Source organism: Nipponia nippon, unplaced genomic scaffold (assembly GCF_047370975.1).
Source record: "Nipponia nippon isolate SJK-2023a ecotype South Korea unplaced genomic scaffold, ASM4737097v1 scaffold_5, whole genome shotgun sequence".
Lineage (NCBI taxonomy): Eukaryota > Metazoa > Chordata > Aves > Pelecaniformes > Threskiornithidae > Nipponia > Nipponia nippon.
Window position 1 is genome coordinate 72,005,567 of NW_028262369.1, and position 18,693 is coordinate 72,024,259.

At 38.0% G+C, this 18,693-nt stretch overlaps 1 protein-coding gene across 1 annotated transcript in view; it reads right to left on the minus strand.

Annotated features, from left to right (window-relative positions):
• PARD3B (par-3 family cell polarity regulator beta) overlaps positions 1-18,693 on the minus strand; it is a 427,889-nt gene that overhangs the window by 266,227 nt on the left and 142,969 nt on the right. The window contains exon 4 of the mRNA XM_087732270.1: positions 5,781-5,890. Coding sequence (XP_087588396.1) covers positions 5,781-5,890 — 110 coding nt within the window. The remainder of the gene's footprint in view (positions 1-5,780; positions 5,891-18,693) is intronic.

Here is an 18,693-nt window from a genome sequence, read left to right on the forward strand (position 1 = left end):
TTCACCCACATCAGAATTCCCTTTTAAAAAACTCAAACTGTTCGGAACTCCCCAGCAGAATGACAGAAAATTCTTTTAAATCTCCACAGATCTTCTGTTCAGTTCCACACAGCAGTATTTCAAGAGCAGGAGTTAAATTATTAATAGGAAAACTTTTACCAGAAAAGAGTAAATGCCTTCCAGAATTTCAAAACCTTGCTATTCTGAATGACAGTCTGAGGCCACACCACCTCAGGGAAGCAGTCTTGCCTCTAGCCTGCAACACACATTGTAATACCCAAAAAAGCATTTCCATCTCTACTTTATTTGTTGTCTAATTACCATACGTTAACAAGGACTGGATTTAAAGCATTACAAGTGCACCATCCTTCCGGCACTGCTAGTTCCTGAAGAATTACTGCATTTCTCCCAATATCTGGTTTCCTTCTCATACCCCACCTCCTGGAATACTTAAAGGGGGCTTATAAGAAAGATGGGGACAGACTTTTTAGCAGGGCCTGTTGCAATAGGACAAGGGGGAATCATTTAAACTGAAAGAGGGTAGATTTAGACTAGATATAAGGAAGAAATTTTTCACGATAAGGGTGGTGAAAAACTGGAACAGGCTGCCCAGAGAGGTGGTAGATGCCCCATCCTTGGAAATGTTCAAGGCCAGGTTGGACAGGGCTCTGAGCAACCTGATCTAGATTGAAGATGTCCCTGCTCATTGCGGGGGGGGGGGGGTGTCGACTAGATGACCTTTAAAGGTCCCTTCCAACCCAAACGATTCTATGATTCTATCACATAACTACAGGAGAATTTCATATTGAAGTTCTAACACATGCAAAGGGACCAGAAATTAAAACTACCTGACCTAGTCAGGGTGAGTAAACCTACTGGACAGAAGTTTTATATTCTAAAATCAGACAGACAATATAACCCTCATGGCAATGCAGTCTTTTAGCTCAAGCCTTAGCAGAAACCCACTGGATCAACCCAAGTACAGACTCTACAGCATTATTCCATCACTGTGTCAAAAAAGACCTTTTCTGCCTTGCCCTGTGCTTTTAAATAGCCTGATTAGATGAAGCAATATTTCTGCCTTTTTCTTGTAATAAAATACTCACACATTTTGAAAGTACTACTGATAATCTTTATCTCAAAGCCAAGCTCTCATTGTAGCATATTTTTATGTTTACATATGTACATAAAATAGTATGTAAAAGGAACAAATCGCAGAGCTGCATCCTTACGCACACTCACATTATGCTAATGTGCAGACACTTAATCAGGAAGGCTAATACATTACAAACACAATTAATGGCCAGAGGAACCAGAGGAGGTTTCGACCCTTTTTAACAAGGGCTTGAAACATAAAAATGTTCTGATTATATATGAACCTTATACAAAATTGCAAATTATATGTCCACAATGCATAAAATACAGTCACTTTCAAGTCACATCTGGGTAAAAACTGAAACCATATTGAGCCACTGAAGCAGCTCTTCAATTGATCCAGCATCTCATTGTATCTTTAAATATGGATAAATGCAATTTAATCAGCCATTCCCATTGATTAACTCCAAGTTAACCTAAGCATTGATCGAGGAAACATGCAACTATAAAAGAAAAGAAAGTCATGCAGAATGCAGCACCCCCATAATAATCAGCAAGTTAACAAGAGGGCGTGAAACCTTAGTCCCACCAGAATTAATGCAAAACTCCCATCAGCTTAAATAGGACAACAATCCTCCATCTAAAACTCACGACAGATCAAGTCTTAAGATAGTAGGGAAGTCTGTTCCTGGGCAAAAGGAGACATAAGCAGAAGTTAATAGCTCCAGAAAGGAAAGTGCAGATGTTTTAATTATACCTTAGCAATTACTACCTGGGATGAACTGGACTGAGCAAAAGCAGCAAAATGTATTCTGCTCCCCTAAAAAGTTCAAAAAACCAAACCAACAGAACCCCGCAATTCAGAGTTTCTGCCTTGCTGTGTCTCATCTTTATCAGAGCAGAGCTTGGGTAGAGGGATGCAGCTAGGAACTTCCAAGTTGGCGCAAAGAACCTGAAACTGCAGCTCCTCTCAGCAAGCTGGGGACAAGTGTTGACCAAGTGCTAAGGGGCCAAAAAATGCTTCCTCCCTCTGAAAGGCTTTGACCCTCTCAATCACGCAGCATGGCCTCACTCCAGGGGAGATCCCTGGTGGAAGACTTCATGCCCATTGCTAACCCCGCTTTCTGAAGCCAGGCCATCCACAGCCGAAAAGCAGCTGGACCAGCACTTGGCTATTGCCGTAGCAAAGCTACGGCCACTGAATTTTATGGAGAAGTGCATTAAACTAATTATGCTTCCCTGAGGTCCTCTCTGGAGACCTAGGGAAGGAAGTTACCATTTTTGAAAGCCTGGCCAGGGCTCTGTGATTGTAACTAGACAGAAGAGCTTAACAGTTGCCTTCATAAATGAACAAATTCGCTAACAAATACCTTTTCTTCGATAACAAATTCAGATGTTTGTTATCCCTATTTTTCCCTGATTATAGTCTCTAAATTTTTCAGTGGCAGCTATCACGATAAGGAAGGAGAGGTTTGGATGAAAAAAGAAACTCAAATTTTGTACCATCTGTTAAATGACTTCCAGTCTGAGAGAACAGATGCTGGACTTCACTATCAGTTTTTGATTGATCTAGAAGTATTTTGTTAATTGGGGCTAAAACTACAGCTAAGACAAAATAAGTGTCAGAAAATATGAAAGAATAGCTCAAATTCTTCTACCTGGTCACTCAGAAAAGCTTTTGTAATTTTGGTAATCATCATATGGCATGAAAAAAAAATATTTCTTTGAATGAATGGGGCATCCAAAAAACAGAATATATGTTTTGCTTAGATTCTATAAATACTCTGAATGGGTCAAATCGTTCATCAGGTTAATCCAGTTCACCTGAACTGGACAGCAATGTTCTTTTCTTATATTACTGCACGTTTGCTGTTTTATTTTATGCATTACTTATTGTATGTCTGTCCTGCGCTCTCCCAGAGACAAATCAGTGCTGTCTTCAGAGATTCATGAGATAATTACCTCTCAAAAATTTGATCAACTACTGGTGTATCAGTACATAACGTATAAGACAGCATGCAGTCTAACTATGAGTATTTCTACATAGAACTGAACTGCCAGTTCTACCTGTGCCAAACACCAAAATGCCAGAAGTGCCAAAACAATTAAGCTAATTATGGAAGTCAGTTTCAATTACAAAATGATTGCTAAGATAACTGTGGCATAAATACAAAGACTTAATTTTTACTACATGCACTGGAAATTGTTGCACCTACCAACAGCTCTGGTTTTTCTAACTTTCATGTGAAACTGCAAGGAAGCAGTTTAATGTGGAAAAAAAATGTTTGTGGCAAAGGAAATGCAGTATTAATTTTAAATTTTCAGCGGCAATATAGAGAACAAATGAATTTTCCCTAAATACTGCTTTAACACTTGCGTGAAAGAGCATAGCTATATTCAAAATGCAGTGTTCAGTTGTTTGTGCCATGTTTTTTCATTTGTCAGATATCGATTCTTCCCCATGTTTTAAAACAATCTGTACCTAATTTAACCTATGTTATTTGAGCTTTCTATGCTTCCCAAAACATTATGCCAAAGCATATTTCAGTATGATTGACGATGAGAGTTTTAGAAACGGTACTGTTGCAAAAATAAGAGCTGGTGTAATGTATTTTGCTGTAACAGATTTTCACTTTAACAATAAAAAACTTTCAACCTTCTGGGCCTTTCCTGCCCCCTGCTTAGATGACATTTAAAAAAAAAAAATCTGAGAGCCTTCTCCACTATTGTTATCTGTCCAGCTTTGTTACCCCTATAGCTGACAGATGGACGCTCTGTATTTTAGGCATAGAGAATTCCTTTAGGCCTAGAGGATTCTTGTGTACTGATGCAAGTCAGTGAAGCATGGTGAGGTTTTAGCCTCCAAATATAACTGCAGTCCTCACACAATGGCATAAAATGCACTTGTCACCACTAATATTATATTTTAAAAACAAACAAACAAACAACCAACCAAAACCCAAAACAATAAAAACCTATCTTTCTCTCCTTGATAGTCAAAGATACAGCATTCAAAACATGTCCTGGAATGCAACAAATTTCACAACTTTTTCCACTTCTTTTATTTTCAGTTTTCATGGTTATAAAATACCAGAGGTCAGCATTACATACTGACATACTCCACACATTTCTCAACTTTGCATAACCAAGAATTCTTCTTTGTACTTTCATTTATCAGACTAAGTCATTTTCATTCATATGCAAGTACTTGCAGCAAACATGAAGAAAAACCTCTTAGCTCAAACAGGTCTGACAAATGATGCAGGACTTGACAAAGTTCATCCCCCTGTAACACCATAATGTACTTGGAGAGTCACTAGCACTTTTAAAATTGCACCACTTAGCAAATAACACAAGCCATTGCAAAATAAGATGCACACTGAATGTTTAGATGCACGCACATTTGGCCATGCAAAAAGAAACAATGAACAGTCAATTAAAATCCTGTGTTGGCCTTCAGAATTACAGAGTTAAGATTGAGAGCCATAAAACATTATTTATATGCAAGTCATCTGACTTTCTATTTACTTACCTCATTCACATGAACTTAACTGGAAGTATGGTCTTAAATACAACGTTTTCAGCTGAAAAGGTTCCCACCTTCAGGATGTGTTGCTGAACCCCAGTTCTTTCCTCCTGCTCCCTAACGTGCCAGTACAGTCATTTGTGGAATCTTGCTATAAACTAGTTGTGATCTAGGCTGAAACATCTCCCTCATGCTAGACAAAGAGGCTATGGGTTTCTGAGTGGTTTTTGTTTTGAAGCAAAAGTGATAGATTGGTTTACACAACTGGGGACAGGGAGTGAATTGCAACACTGTAAAGGGAAGCTAAAGGGGAAAAGGCATAAATTTCACAAGCAAATGAAAGCAAGTGCAACTGAGCCATCATTTCAGACAGCATTCACTTGGCATAAAGTAGTGCAGAAGTCTATGAAAAAGCTCTATTCTGCTTGATACACTTATGTATCCCAGTTGACATTCAGAGATTCTAAAGAATTTCATCTTTTTATAAGTAACATAGGAACACCTTCCCCACACACAACCACAAAGGCCTTAAAATTGCCAAGTAAAAAACATGGCCCAAGGGTGACCAAGACAGCAACACTTTTAGAAGACTGAAGTCAGCCTGCAATAACATCTGAGTTACTGCATCCTCACTAATTGTGCCTTTGTACTAATATTTAGTAATAACTATGTTGAAAACAAATTTGGCCTCAAAAGGGAAGAGTCAGGCTGTAAAACAGAAAAATGAGAGAAAGAAGAGACCATGCAGGACAGTAGCAGGGTGTCAAAGGAAGACAGAAATGCCATGAGAAAACAAGGGAAGTGAAAAAGGATACAAGACCAATGAAGCATATTAAAGGGGAATTACATTTTTTCCACTAAGCAATGGTAAACTGGACAATATGATACTGAACAAATACACAACCGGTGAAAGTTCAGTTCATATTCCAGTGCCTTATGTCACCATTAAGCTTTATGTAAATATCTTATTTTAAAAAAGAGAACCACTGTTAATTGACTGTATCCATTTTGTCCAAAGGAAATTCTCTCCTTTACAGAAAATGAGCATGATGCACTTTGTTTTAGATCCAAATTCATACATAGCTTATAAAACTGCTATATACCACCAGGTAAGAACAGGTTTTGCCCTTAAGAAAAAGGTGAGTTACATGACACCTACTGCCACAACATGCTTGAGACTGTGGTCACTGGGATGAGAAGCACTTGGGTGGAAGTCAGCAGGTGGGCCCAAAGCTGGATCACTGCTCCTTCGTACTAGAAGTGGTGTGCCTAAGAGACAAAATAAAAAGCAACGGTTCAAGGGTGCTACAGGAACACAAGATAAAGCTTCATGTAATTTAACTAAGAGAGGTGTACAGCGCTTAAATGTAAGTTTATCTGTGGCAATATCCACCTAATAAATTACTAGATTTGATGGGGTTGTGCCATTTAGTATTTACTACGCTAAAGAAATGAGAACATTTTAAGCTCTGTTATGCAGACTTTCATCCATGAACTGCTAAATTAGGTGACAACTGCTGACAAACAGGAGAAGGCGGCACCTCCTCTGAAAAAAAAAGAGAGTACTTGCATGTATCTGTGACCACACGTACCACCAAGTTCTGACATATGCTTGATCTAAGGAATAACTGAACATAGGAAGAACTGGACTCCTACTGTTAGTTCCTACAACCGGTAGTGGTTACTTAACTAAACCAGAACATGGTCTAAAGCCTTTCACTCTACACTAAGGACAGCTCTCATTGCGCTGTTCTGCATTAACCCACCAAACCGGGATCTCATGATCTCATCTCCTGGTGAATGTCTAAAAGCCGTACTGAGCAACTCTTGCCTCTCCCACACCAATTATACAAGCCTACCTTTAACCTCTATGGAAGGTCACTTTGAATATGATGGCATGACCACATAGATATGGTCATAAATTTTATTTCCATAAGCTCACAAGATGCAATAGTCTATCACCACTACTTCTGTGCCATCCCAACCTGAGACATGCAAATGACAGATCAGGCACAGGTTTTTGGGTACAGAGGCAGCTGAAGGATAAATGGATAACTCCCTATATTAACTTCATTTAGTATCTAACATGCCTTGGGCTGCATCTGCAGAGACAGCCTAAATAAGGATATAAAGAGAAGAGAGGGAAGAGATTTTATTCACAGCAGATCTGCCTCCCACTACTGACTGCCAGGATTCCCAGGGAACAGACGTAGGCAGTTGCAGTTGCTTCAGAGAAGCTGTAGACTAAACAGCTTCTTCTTGCAGGGATCTCCAATTAGACTCACCAGCTATTCATGTCTATTCATGCACTGTCTGGGAATAACCTCAAAGACCAGTCAGCAGCTTCTAGCAACACAGCCCTCCAGTTAGCAGAAGACACAGGTGCTATAAAGCACTCCCCACAAAACCTCCAGGTGGGGCGAGAGGGAAAACATCTTTAGTAATATGAGAAAGAAATTTCTCACATTATCCAAAATGAAATTAAACAAAAATGACTCTTCTTTTTCCAAGTCTTTCCAAAATAATTTATCCATAAGCAAACAAAAAAAATTGAAGAGAACATTGGTTTAAGACAATAATTTTTCAAATGCTGCAAGTAAGTGAAAATAAGATTATAGCTGTCAGTTATAATATTAATTATAGTGGCTGGGACTGATGGCAGTGATAATTACTAGATCTATAATAGAATTTTGAATGTGCAACAGTTTCCTCATTAGAGAGATGCTAAGAAAGTTGGAGTGACTGTACTACATTCACTCTCAGCACAACTTTGTCATTATAGCTGGAATAAATACCAGCACCTGATGCTGAGGAACAACCAGAGAATCTAATGCTCTTACCTTCCTCATAGTGAGCAACAGTTTTTATATGTAGGTAATCCCTTCTATCTCCACTTATGCAGGGAATCAGTAAGAAAAGCAAAAGTAAGACTTAAATATGTGTCCTGATATTGAGGGAATGCTCAAAAATCAAAAGGTGAATATTGTTTTTTGTTCCAAGTGATTATCATCTTGATATCAAGAGCTATGCATGTCTTTACAAGGAGATATTGAAGAAAAGCATTGATCACCAAATTTATCTATTTTGTCTGATTTTTCCAAAGGTGTCAGTATGTCAAAAGGAACCAAATCTCTCCACTCAGATATTCCTGTTCTTCACATGGTGCTGAAGAGAATTTTTTTTCCCCTCTCAGCACGTTTGATAAGAAGGTGTTTAAAAGCTAAAGCCAAGAAGTCCTGGATTTTAAAGTTACTCCCTTCTTTAAGATAAATACTTGTTCCTTAAAATAATTTTTTCCATGTATAACCAAAGTGTTTCTGGTGACCTGTACCCAATTTTCAGTCTCTCTTCAATACAACAGTTAGAAAACAGATGCTGAGACACTTCTGTACGATTTAGCATAATTTAGTCTCCAACTCCTTTTGACATAAACATGAACAGTACAGAGAAATGCTCTTGCTAAACTACCAGAAAGCCCTTTGCATTGGTACTTTTATTTGTAACTTTCACAACTCAATGAGCCATATTCCAAATTCAAATTAAAATATATTGTTGCTTATACTCTTCAAGGCTATCATCTCAGCCCCTTTTCTCATTTCTGTCTTTTTTTATCCACAGTGAGAAGACGGTAAAAAAAATTCCCCAGTCAACAAAAAAAAAGGGGGGGGGGGGAACAAACCAAAAAACAACCCACCCAAAAAACAACAGTTGTATCAGGCTCACTCATTCTCCCAAAGCCAACACACTCTCCTTTTCCTGAGCTGTCTTCTACAACCAGCTCCTCATTTCTCTCTCATTCCTCTAGCTGAGAGAAAGTTGAACTCTCCCATCTCTGTGCCTGCTGAGAGACAGGACCCTTATTTGTTCCCAGGCCTCCCAGCTTCCACAGCAGTTGAAGGAAGACGTCTCCTGTACCACACCATTCACATAATGCTTGTCTAGTAAGCTGGCACCACACTTCAGCACTTCCGTTTGCTCCCTCTATTGACTGCTGTAAGGTGCTGTTTTTACCACATCCCCCCTGCCCTCAATTTTGAAGACAACCTTTCAACTTGCTTTCTGCCAGTGTCTCCCAGAGAAACAGAAGCAAAATGACATTATCCCATTCTCAGTGTACAGCTGTCTAAACTTTGAAACCAAAATTTGCAGGAGCAGCGGGATTAGAGAGAATACTGTTTTCCAGTTTGAGAAGATGGCCTTGCAGCTATTTGCTTTCTCTTCATTCCTGCAAGTTTTTGCTTATTGCCATGAGGCTATGAAATTTATGGTGCTCGTCTGCAATGCTTCCCTACTTGCACAAAAACAACTGGACTTCTTGACCAATGTCTACAATGTTTTCTCTTTTCTCCCAATCTGTTGTGAATTTTAGGGTCCTACAGATAATTTTCTTCTTGAAGAGAAAAAACAGAGTCTATTTTCTTACTTTTAAAAAATATATTTACTGACATATAACATAATTTCTTGTACCGAGATATCACAAATTGTAACATCTCTGTGAACCAAGTCAGCTGAAGTCTAGCTAAAATTATTCAAAACAGACCCTCTGGCCCTCGTTGTTTTACATGCATACACTACAAAGACACTGGAGCATAAAACCAACCTTTTATTAGACAAAAGTAAACTGAACCAAAATGTCCTCTCTAATAGGGAAAAACAAATGGCAAGCAGGAAGATTAGATAAAAGACCTGAGAAGAAGCTGCACTCTCCCTCCTTGCCAGGAGAATCCTTCATTCTCTTTCAGGACACATTAATTCTCAGCAGCTCCCTGAGCTAACCAACTCTCCTCCATCTTCCCTCATCTCCTCTGCGGCTCAGGCTGCTCCCTGCCGTAATAACACCTTCCCTGCCACTTACTGCCTCCCAGCCCACGCTTCTACCCCACAGGCTCCTTTCTTTTTTCAGCCTCTCCCTGCCTCTTCTGTACTGGACATGCAGGGCTCTTGAAAGCCAAGCATGCTCCTTTGCACTGCAGAAGAGAGAAATCTCCCCAAATCCCACTGCCCAGGACTCAACCCAACTCAGGAGTTGGCCCATGTTCATTATACATACATATCTTGAATTTGTTCATCGCTGTCTTCCTTAGACACGGATAAAATGTGATGAAAAATGATACCATTTATTACAGACATACTATAGACAATTATGTATGTTTTTACTTAAGAGATTGTCATCCTTTATCTTCTGTCAGGAAACAGAACATTGCCTTTTTCCTTACTGCTTTCCTTTTGTCGTGCTGTGTTTCCATGTTAGTCTACTCACGCTCTTGCATTCATGCTGAACATTTATAACAACCAGTGTACACTCAAACAGAAAAGTCATCTTTCCCCTGAATGGTGAGACACAGAAAAACTCCTTTCTGCATACCAAGTTGATGACACAAACTCATTATTTACAAGCACTACTATTTTGTGCCAGAGTAGCACTTGGTATTTTAAACTTAGGAACTCAGCTTAAAAAAAACCAAAACAAAACAAAACAACTAGCTATCCTCATCTTGCTGCACTGCATCAGTAACTTACAGACAACAAAAATTCAAACACATGTCCAAGGCTAAAATTTTTGTCATGATGACAGCCTTTAACCAGAATCACTTCAGGGTGTGTTTACCCTCTTCCAAAATTTGCACAGAGTACCTTCTATTATGGTACCATAGCACCTTCTAAGCACATGTGGATGTCTCAGCCTTATTCACAATACATACTCTTTGACAAAGCTGATGAGAAAAAGTCCCACGGTTTTCCTTCCTTTAAGTAAACTCTGTGTCATTAAGTTTCAAGCCACGTAGATCAATCTTTTCCTTTTGCAGCATCACCCTCAAAAATCACTATCTATGCAGATTCATGGTTAACAGTGTATTTTCCCCGAACTCTTACGTTTTAGAAATATTTTTTTTTTTAACTGCAAATATGGTTGAAACAAGCATATGGTAGAAACCACACTTAGATTTAAATTGGTTACATTGGGGGGGAACAGGAGAGAGAAGTTCTGCCATTTGTGCACAATTAAAAACTGAAAACTTGTATCAGCACAATGGCAAAAGAAACATCTCCATGCCAGATGTAATCCTATTTTCTTATTTTGTTGTTTTGTTTCATTTTTTGTTTGTTTGGTTTTTTGTGTGTGTTTTGTGGTTTTTTGTTTTTTGTTTTTTTTTTTATTTCACCAAAATGCTGTACACTGACATTAACACTTACCCTGAATAAGACTGCACTCTGCCTCACTTCACGGAAGCCCTTTGGCAGATCAAAAATCGGCATCTGAGGTTAGGAGGGGGCTGACTAACAAGAAGTGATGAGTTTAAGAACACTGTGTAACCTCAGATAAATAACATAAGGTTTGGAGTTCAGGATCCAAACGTGGTCAGGGGAACTTCGGAGCTCCTGCTGTCCCTCCTAGGGTCCCCCTAAACTCTTCAAGGTCTCCAGGCTCTGAGTTCTGGCATCAAATTTGACGCCTAAATTTAGACAGCTCACTATCGCTCAGGGTGACCACTACCACAAAAAAATTATTATTCCAACCCTTCCTTAATTTCGCTCTTCTGCTCTTAAGTCTCCTTGCTCAGGAAAGTACAATTCACCTCCAGGCTGAAATCCTTTTATTCTGTGGGATTTAGGTTTCAGGTTGCTGTTACAGGGCCAAATTCAGAAAACTGCTGAAGACAACCAGCGTTTATCACCCATGAGCACTTTCAGTAGGCTGTGCTATCTATAATGCAGTCAAATTATGTATTAAAAATTGATTTTAGCATTGCTTTGGGCACAAACTCTCAGGTGACTTTTGGGTAAGCTGACAAATCAAGGAACATAGGAAACGCAAGCACATGTGTTGCCACTGTATCAGTGGCAACTAACATATTATGAGGGGGTTTTGTTTGTTTGTTTTTCCAGGTAACAGGGAAGAACTACTTTAGAGAACAAAAGATACACTTGGACAGAATACCGTAAGTGGGTAGAAAGGTATTTACAATAAATCACCTACACGGTTAAAGTCATAATTTTAAATTCTGCTCCTGCATATAAAAAATGCTGACTATGATGGGAAAAAACTCTGTCCACCAAGTGTGTATCAAACTGTCAACTGTTAAAGGCCATACCAATGACAATTACTCTGCTGCCTGCTTCCAAATTACACTTGCCTGGACAGACAGACAAATTATTTTCTCACCTGCATGTGCCTCAAAATATTTTTCTAGAGCTCCTTCTGAGCAAATAGCAACAAAATTTCAAGTCAGAGTTGAACCAAACACCATAAATACTATACGCATACACACACAAATGTGAAATTGCACTTCAGCATAGACAATTCTTGGCTGGAAGATCTCTGAACAGACACTACAAAAACAACCACCATTTAAACACGAAAGTCAGAATGACTTTTAAACTGGTGCTGTCATGAAACAGTTCAGGCACTGGAAACAAAATATGGCAAGCAGGATATTAATTTATATCTAAATATAGGAAAGGTCATTAATTTGTTTATTTTTCTTCTTTTTAACAGAGAAATTTCATGTTAACAGGCATACAGACAGTTCTGCCGTCAGCACTTTTTGCAAGCACTAAGCAATCAGTGTGGGTAAATTTGGTCACGCTCAGATTTATTGCTTACCACCACCTGAGGCATCATGTAATGGTTCTGCCATGTACTTAAAATGTAGCTGACATTAGCTTGTACGTTCTACCTTGTGATCGGACTGTACCAGTTTGGTTTTTTTTTTCTTAAATATGTAATGCTCTGACGATGTGACTTTTATGTTTAAAGCTAACTCAAATTGCTCATAATAGCACCTATCAATACAATTTCAGATCTGCAGCTATCTCCGCTTTCTAAAGTGCATGCTGCACTTTTTAAATTCCCATGGATACAAGATTAGATTAATGAACTAGGGTGATGTAACAGTTAAGACAATTGACTTAAATCTATAAACACATGAAAATCCATTTCCAACAAGCTCTCTCTTTTACATATTAACCCAGTGCAGAACAAAGTATTTCCCTATTGCTCTAAATGAGGTGTACTTTTTCTTACAAAGAAAAATAAAAGCAATCGCCTAAAAGTAAAAGCCAGTAAAGGCTTTAAACAGATTGTTTTGGGGTGGTGTTCTTCGGTGCCATAAGTTTCAAAAGAACGATTTTCTCTGGTTGCATGTGCTATAATATATTAAGTCGGATTTCAGTTACAAAGCACAAGAACTGTTCTCACAGTTTTTATGACCAGAATGAAATTTCTTTGGTGTTGTCATTGTCAGAAGCAGTGCCTAATGAAACAACTATGGAATATTTGCACTTAGAGCTTTTGGAGTTTCAAAGATGGACATGTAAGAATCACCTACCTAAATTATTTCAGTAATAAAGTTAATCTAGATCCCATTTTCAGGATCAAAATCCACATCCATGTAAGAAGTTGTTAACCACTTCTCATCTTAAGGCACTAGGATACGTATGTATCTACAGAAGATGTACAAGCAATGCTGCTACTTTCTCCCCGTTTCAGTATTTCTCTCAAGCTCCCAGCTGAAGGACAGGACTTCAGTTTGGATCTTAACCAGGTATTCTTTTCTTACACTTAAGGTCACAACACACATCAGATCCAGAGTAATTTCAGGATCTTCTCACTTCTATCAACACAATGCTCCTATTTTCAGCACCTCATAAGACAGCGAGCACTCAGAGTGACTGGAGTGCTGGGAGCACCATGACTCCTCTCCAAAGGGTCTTGGCTGCAGGTACCACGTGGAAGAGACCGAACAGAGGGGAAGGAGCTGCAGCAGAATCCTCCTGGCGCAAGGATTAATCACCTCACTCGCAACAGGGAGTTGTGATTTTTTTTTTCCCCAACCTAAGCTCCAGCAAAATGTGCAACTCCTATCCTTGCTGGCCAGAACAATTAGGAGCTTTGTGAGAACACACTGGCTATTACCAATAAGAATCAGTACTTTCCACTACACGCTAGGCTTTCTTTTATTCTTGTCCAGGTGAAACAGCTTCAAACATTTTATGTTTTTTTTAAGTATCATTTGGGGGAAAAAGAAAAAAAAAAATTGTGTTATATTAGAATTTCCCTACACACATGCAAAGGTTGGGGGGGGGGGGGGGGAGGTGGTGTGGTGTGTGGTTTTTTCTTTCCTTTTTTTAAATGTAATCTCTTTCAAATGGCATTCAGATGCCAATGGAAACTAAACTTTAGATATACCTAAAAACACCAGTCGTCTTAGTCATCCAACTTGCTGGACACAGCAAAAAGCATTCATTTTATTAAATAGACTGGTTTTTTAAGCAGCATATTACCTGTAATTACTGAATTTAAATCAATCATTTTAGGTTAATATATCCTAAAAGATTTTAAAACTCATAGATCTCAGAGTCTCACACCTCATTTTTATTCACAGATTGAAAGGTGAAAATAAGCATTTCTTCTATTTCAATTCCCAGCCCATTTCTCAACTTCAAATGAAATACATAATGAACTGTACTAGTTGAATAAACTGACACAAAGCAAATATTCTGTGCACCTGCAAAAGAGGCCATGCTGCCAAAAGCTGGTTTAGCACTTCAGCTAACATCAGTTACAGGTGCTTATGCAGTCACTTTTCCACAGTTAAACAGTTTAATTTTCTTTAAAACTTTGGCAGCTAAACTTCACAGCTTGAATATCACTTTGGTAGCATTTTATTGCTAGTAGTAGAATAGTAAAATACATTTTTTGAGTATTTTAATGGTATTTTAAAGGAGTATCACAAATTATGGCATTAGCATAGGTTTTTGTAATATTTAACTATGACCTATGTTTTATATATCTGATCTAAATTAAGAACCTTTTCTATTTTGACCTTTCCTTAAAAAAGAAGTCCTATTACGATTTTCTATTCTAGTCATGGTAAACTAGTTGTAGTCTCAAATTTCAAATATCTTCCTGTCAATTTTAGAAGACATTAAGATAAAATAGTGAAACCTCCTGAACTTGCAACTTTCTGGGAGGTTGCAAGGAATGATAAGAACATAAGAACAGCTATATTGGGTCCACCTCGCCCATTATCCCGCATCTAACAGTGGTAGCAAATACTCAGGGAGAGAGCATAACTGCAAAGTGGTGTAATCCCACCTGCTTGCAAAAAATAATGTTTGAAAGATTTCCAAATCAGAGTGGCATCTAGACCACCATATTTCAGCAGCCACTGACGAGCCACCTCCTGTGAATTTGTCTAATTCTAACTCATTGATTTTTGGCCTGTAACACTGAATTACACATTTTAGTTGAATGCTTCAAGAAAAAGTTAGTTTAGAGTTGTTTTGCTTTGTAATCTGTTGAACAATAGTTTTGTTCGATACTCCTAGTTTTTATGTGGTGAGAAAAGTGAATAATCATTTCCTATTAATCTGTCTTAATATTTAAAATGCTAATATGACTATTTCTGTAGGGAAGTTGAAAAAGGACTCAATCACAGAGAGTCATTTGTCCCTTTTTGTGGCAGGGTTAAGAAGAGATGACCAAAATAATCTACAGGATTCATCTTTCTAATGAACATACTACAGCCTTCTTTTACTTAATGTCTACAGTAAACAGACTTCCCTCTAATGAAGTAATGAGTTACAAAGAAAACAAAACATAAATCAACAGCCAGTGTGTCTATGGGAAAATTGTGCACCATATTGGGAGGGAGGTGCATCTTTTGCCAACTATGTTCAGGAGCAGTAAATACACAAGTCTCCATTTTACTTGGCTGAGATTCTAGATATCTGTTGTGAGAAACAATCAAAATCTGAAGTGGCACTTCAAAGTAAAAAGACCAAAAAATTAACTATCAGCTAAGGCTCTTGAAAGGGTAAATTAAATAGAAAGCAATGAGAAAGAACTACATGGCAATGGGCAAACTGACTGAATCATTTAACGGTTATTTGTAACTTCTCTAATGATGACTTTCATAAAGATGGGTTCATCTGTATACTGGAACATGTTCATATGGAAGCAAACAGTAAACAATCATTAGCGAACAAACATTGCAAAAAAAAGTGTAAAACTATACTAGTTTGGTTTCTTAAGAAAAAAAAGGGTGATCTACTACCTCAAGACCTTTAGTTGAAGTTGTCTTTTTTTTTTTTTTTTTTTAACTCAAACAATTTCAAGCTATCAATCAGCCAAGCTTAGCAGGCTCATTTTAAACCCAAAATACATATTTTGCCATATTGCCTCACAGCTAATACAGCACATAGTACCACAGAGATTTATAAACACACATACATACTCCTTTGTTTTACCTAGCACTAGAGTGTACTGACAGAGATTGCACTATAGCCTTCCAGTATCATATTAGAGTATAGTCTTTCAAAACCTTCAGCTGCAAATATTTAGCTTACTAAGTGGGTTGGTCTGTTTCTTGTTAAGAGATACTATCTTTGAAACTAGCTACGCATCATAACAATACACAAATTCTCACAAAAACAGCAGCATCACAAAATTAGTAAAACAGACAAAAATCTTAGGAAAAACTCTGACATCGAATAAAGTGTGTCAAAAGGTAGTGTAGACTTTTGTAATAGAATTTATTCCATCATTCTAAGTCCCATTCATCACCATCCCCCAAAACCTTCCCTGAGGCAATAAAAGCCTGAAAATGAACATCTCAGGTAGAGAGCTACTGCAGGAAAATGTGTAACTTGTGATGGAAAAATACTTTTCTCCCTACTTAACATATTTTCCTGGGTATACCCACTTGCCCCAAAATAAGGCAGATTAAACCAAGTGCAAAGGGAATAGAGACAAGAGGAATAATTGATGAGAAACAATCTTTGGGGGGATCAGAGGGGTTATTAAAAAGAAAAGGGGTTCTTTGGTAACCAACTATGCACATAAATTTATTACCTACGCTACTACTCAATTCTTGGGTACGGGGAAAGGAAGGAAAGACTGACTTGTTTTCTAAATAGGCAACCCAAAGACAGAGAAACACATGGAAATTTTTTTTATATATCTATATATCTTTACAGAAAGCATTACTGTATTCTTTCACTGCAATACAAAGATAAACTTTAGCTATGCTGGTGCAAAGCTCATTTCCATGAATCAAGGACAACTAATACCAAGCTTAAGTCATGAGGTCAAAATATACCAAGCCTACATTCTGACCGAAATGAAAAGTTATCTTCAAACCTTTAGCTTGCCTGAGAACAGAAACCATTTGTTTTAGGAACACAAGTAGACTTTAATTGATCATCACAATTCTTTAAAACCAGATTAAACTGAATGCTGCAGAGGAGAAAAATCTATCAAGTACAGTGTCTTCCTCACAACACCTATGACAAAGAGCACATAACAACATTTGATATCATTACTATGAGAGCAGCCTTCCAGTGCGCAGAAAGAGAATAAAGTCATATTTGCTTAAGGAAATCAGCAGTATCGCCTCAAACCACAGAAGGCAGCATGTGCTTCTATAACGCATTTCTTTTGAAACTTACCAATTTCAAAATGTTAATTTTCCCTGAATCATACAGGACAGAATTATTACATGCATGTAGCACACTCAATATACTGACAAACATCGAAACGCTCAGCCAATAAACTGACATTGCAAGATTAAGATGAACAGGATATCTTTTATGTAAGGAAAAGTGTCTTTCCTACTTACTCAGACACAGCATTTATACTGTATACAAGCATTAGCAACATTTTATCAAATGAATAGTTTCAGTTCATATCTGTTTTCATAACTTTTAAAAAAAAAAAAACCATACTCATGTGGTTTCCTCTGTATTTAAAAAATAGGCTGTATATCCACAGTATCTCAACACCAGCTTGAAAGAGGACTAACCAAATATAAGCTCTTTAAAATGTCCCCAAGCCTACTTTCAATACTTCCACTTCAAAGCAGACAAGAAAGAGAAGGAATTCTTTCCGAGCTCTGAAGTCTGAGCACAGAAACGGATGACATCTGTACCCTGGAGGTAACAATTTAAGCCATCAGGCCTATCAAGGGAGAAACTTCCTAAGACTCCTGGAAAAAAACTTTCCTTCAGTTCCCTTGGACTTCAGACTAAGACACTGCTAATGGAAGCATCTCTGTTGACTGACTTAGCAACCCAAACACATAAGGCCATTCAAACTAAATGAGTGTTCTGAACAACCCCATGAAGCACGATTTAAGCTAGAGCAAGCCCAAAAATACAGGAATATATTAAGCTGATTAAGTATATTCTCTACCTGAAGTCCGTGAAACGCCCTCCAGGAAATTCCATAAGAGTGCAAGTAACCTTTCCCAAATGTTAAGAAGACATGGCCACAACACCAACGACTGCACCAAAATGGAAAATCATCAAAACTTTCTAGGTTAGTACTGTTATTATCCTGTACTAGACCTACTGAGAGTTGGAGCATTCCCAGGTAGCAATCTGTTTTCAGGGAACAGATGTCCACTGCGAAGACACTACATAATATGTCCAGAACTAAAAGAACTAACTGTCCAAAGAGCTCAAGTGCCTCAATATAGCTTGAACTTCAACTATCACTGCCATTTGTAAGCTTATTTTAGTAGAGAGACTGTAATCAGCCCTTCCAACCATCACCTAGACCCATCTTCCACTTGCCTAGTATGTTGATGGGATCTGTCCGTGTGTGTGTGTGTGTGTGTATGTATGTATGTATGTATGTATGTACATAGAAAAATCTTGTTCTCAGAGATTTGCTATACAGGCATGCAAATTTTGAAATACCAAAGTAAGACCTTTCAGTGAGAAAAGCAAGACACATGCCCTACTTAGCAGTGAAAGCTTCCAAAGAGAGGAGTTAAACTCCTGTAGTTTACAAGAGAATTTTATAACCTGCTATTAGTAACTGTTTAAGCAACTATTTCTTTATCTAACTTCAATTTTAACTAGACACTAATAAAGGTATAAATTCATTAGGAAGCTAAATTTTACTGTAATAGCCAACAATCAAAGTAACCTAATGGTATCTGCTTCCCATAATGCTTGTACTCAGAAAACAGCTTCAGGAATCTTCAACCTGATTCCCAAAGAAAGGGAGAAAGAAGAAAGAATAAGTAAAACAACAACAACAAAAAAAAACCATCATGGAGCTA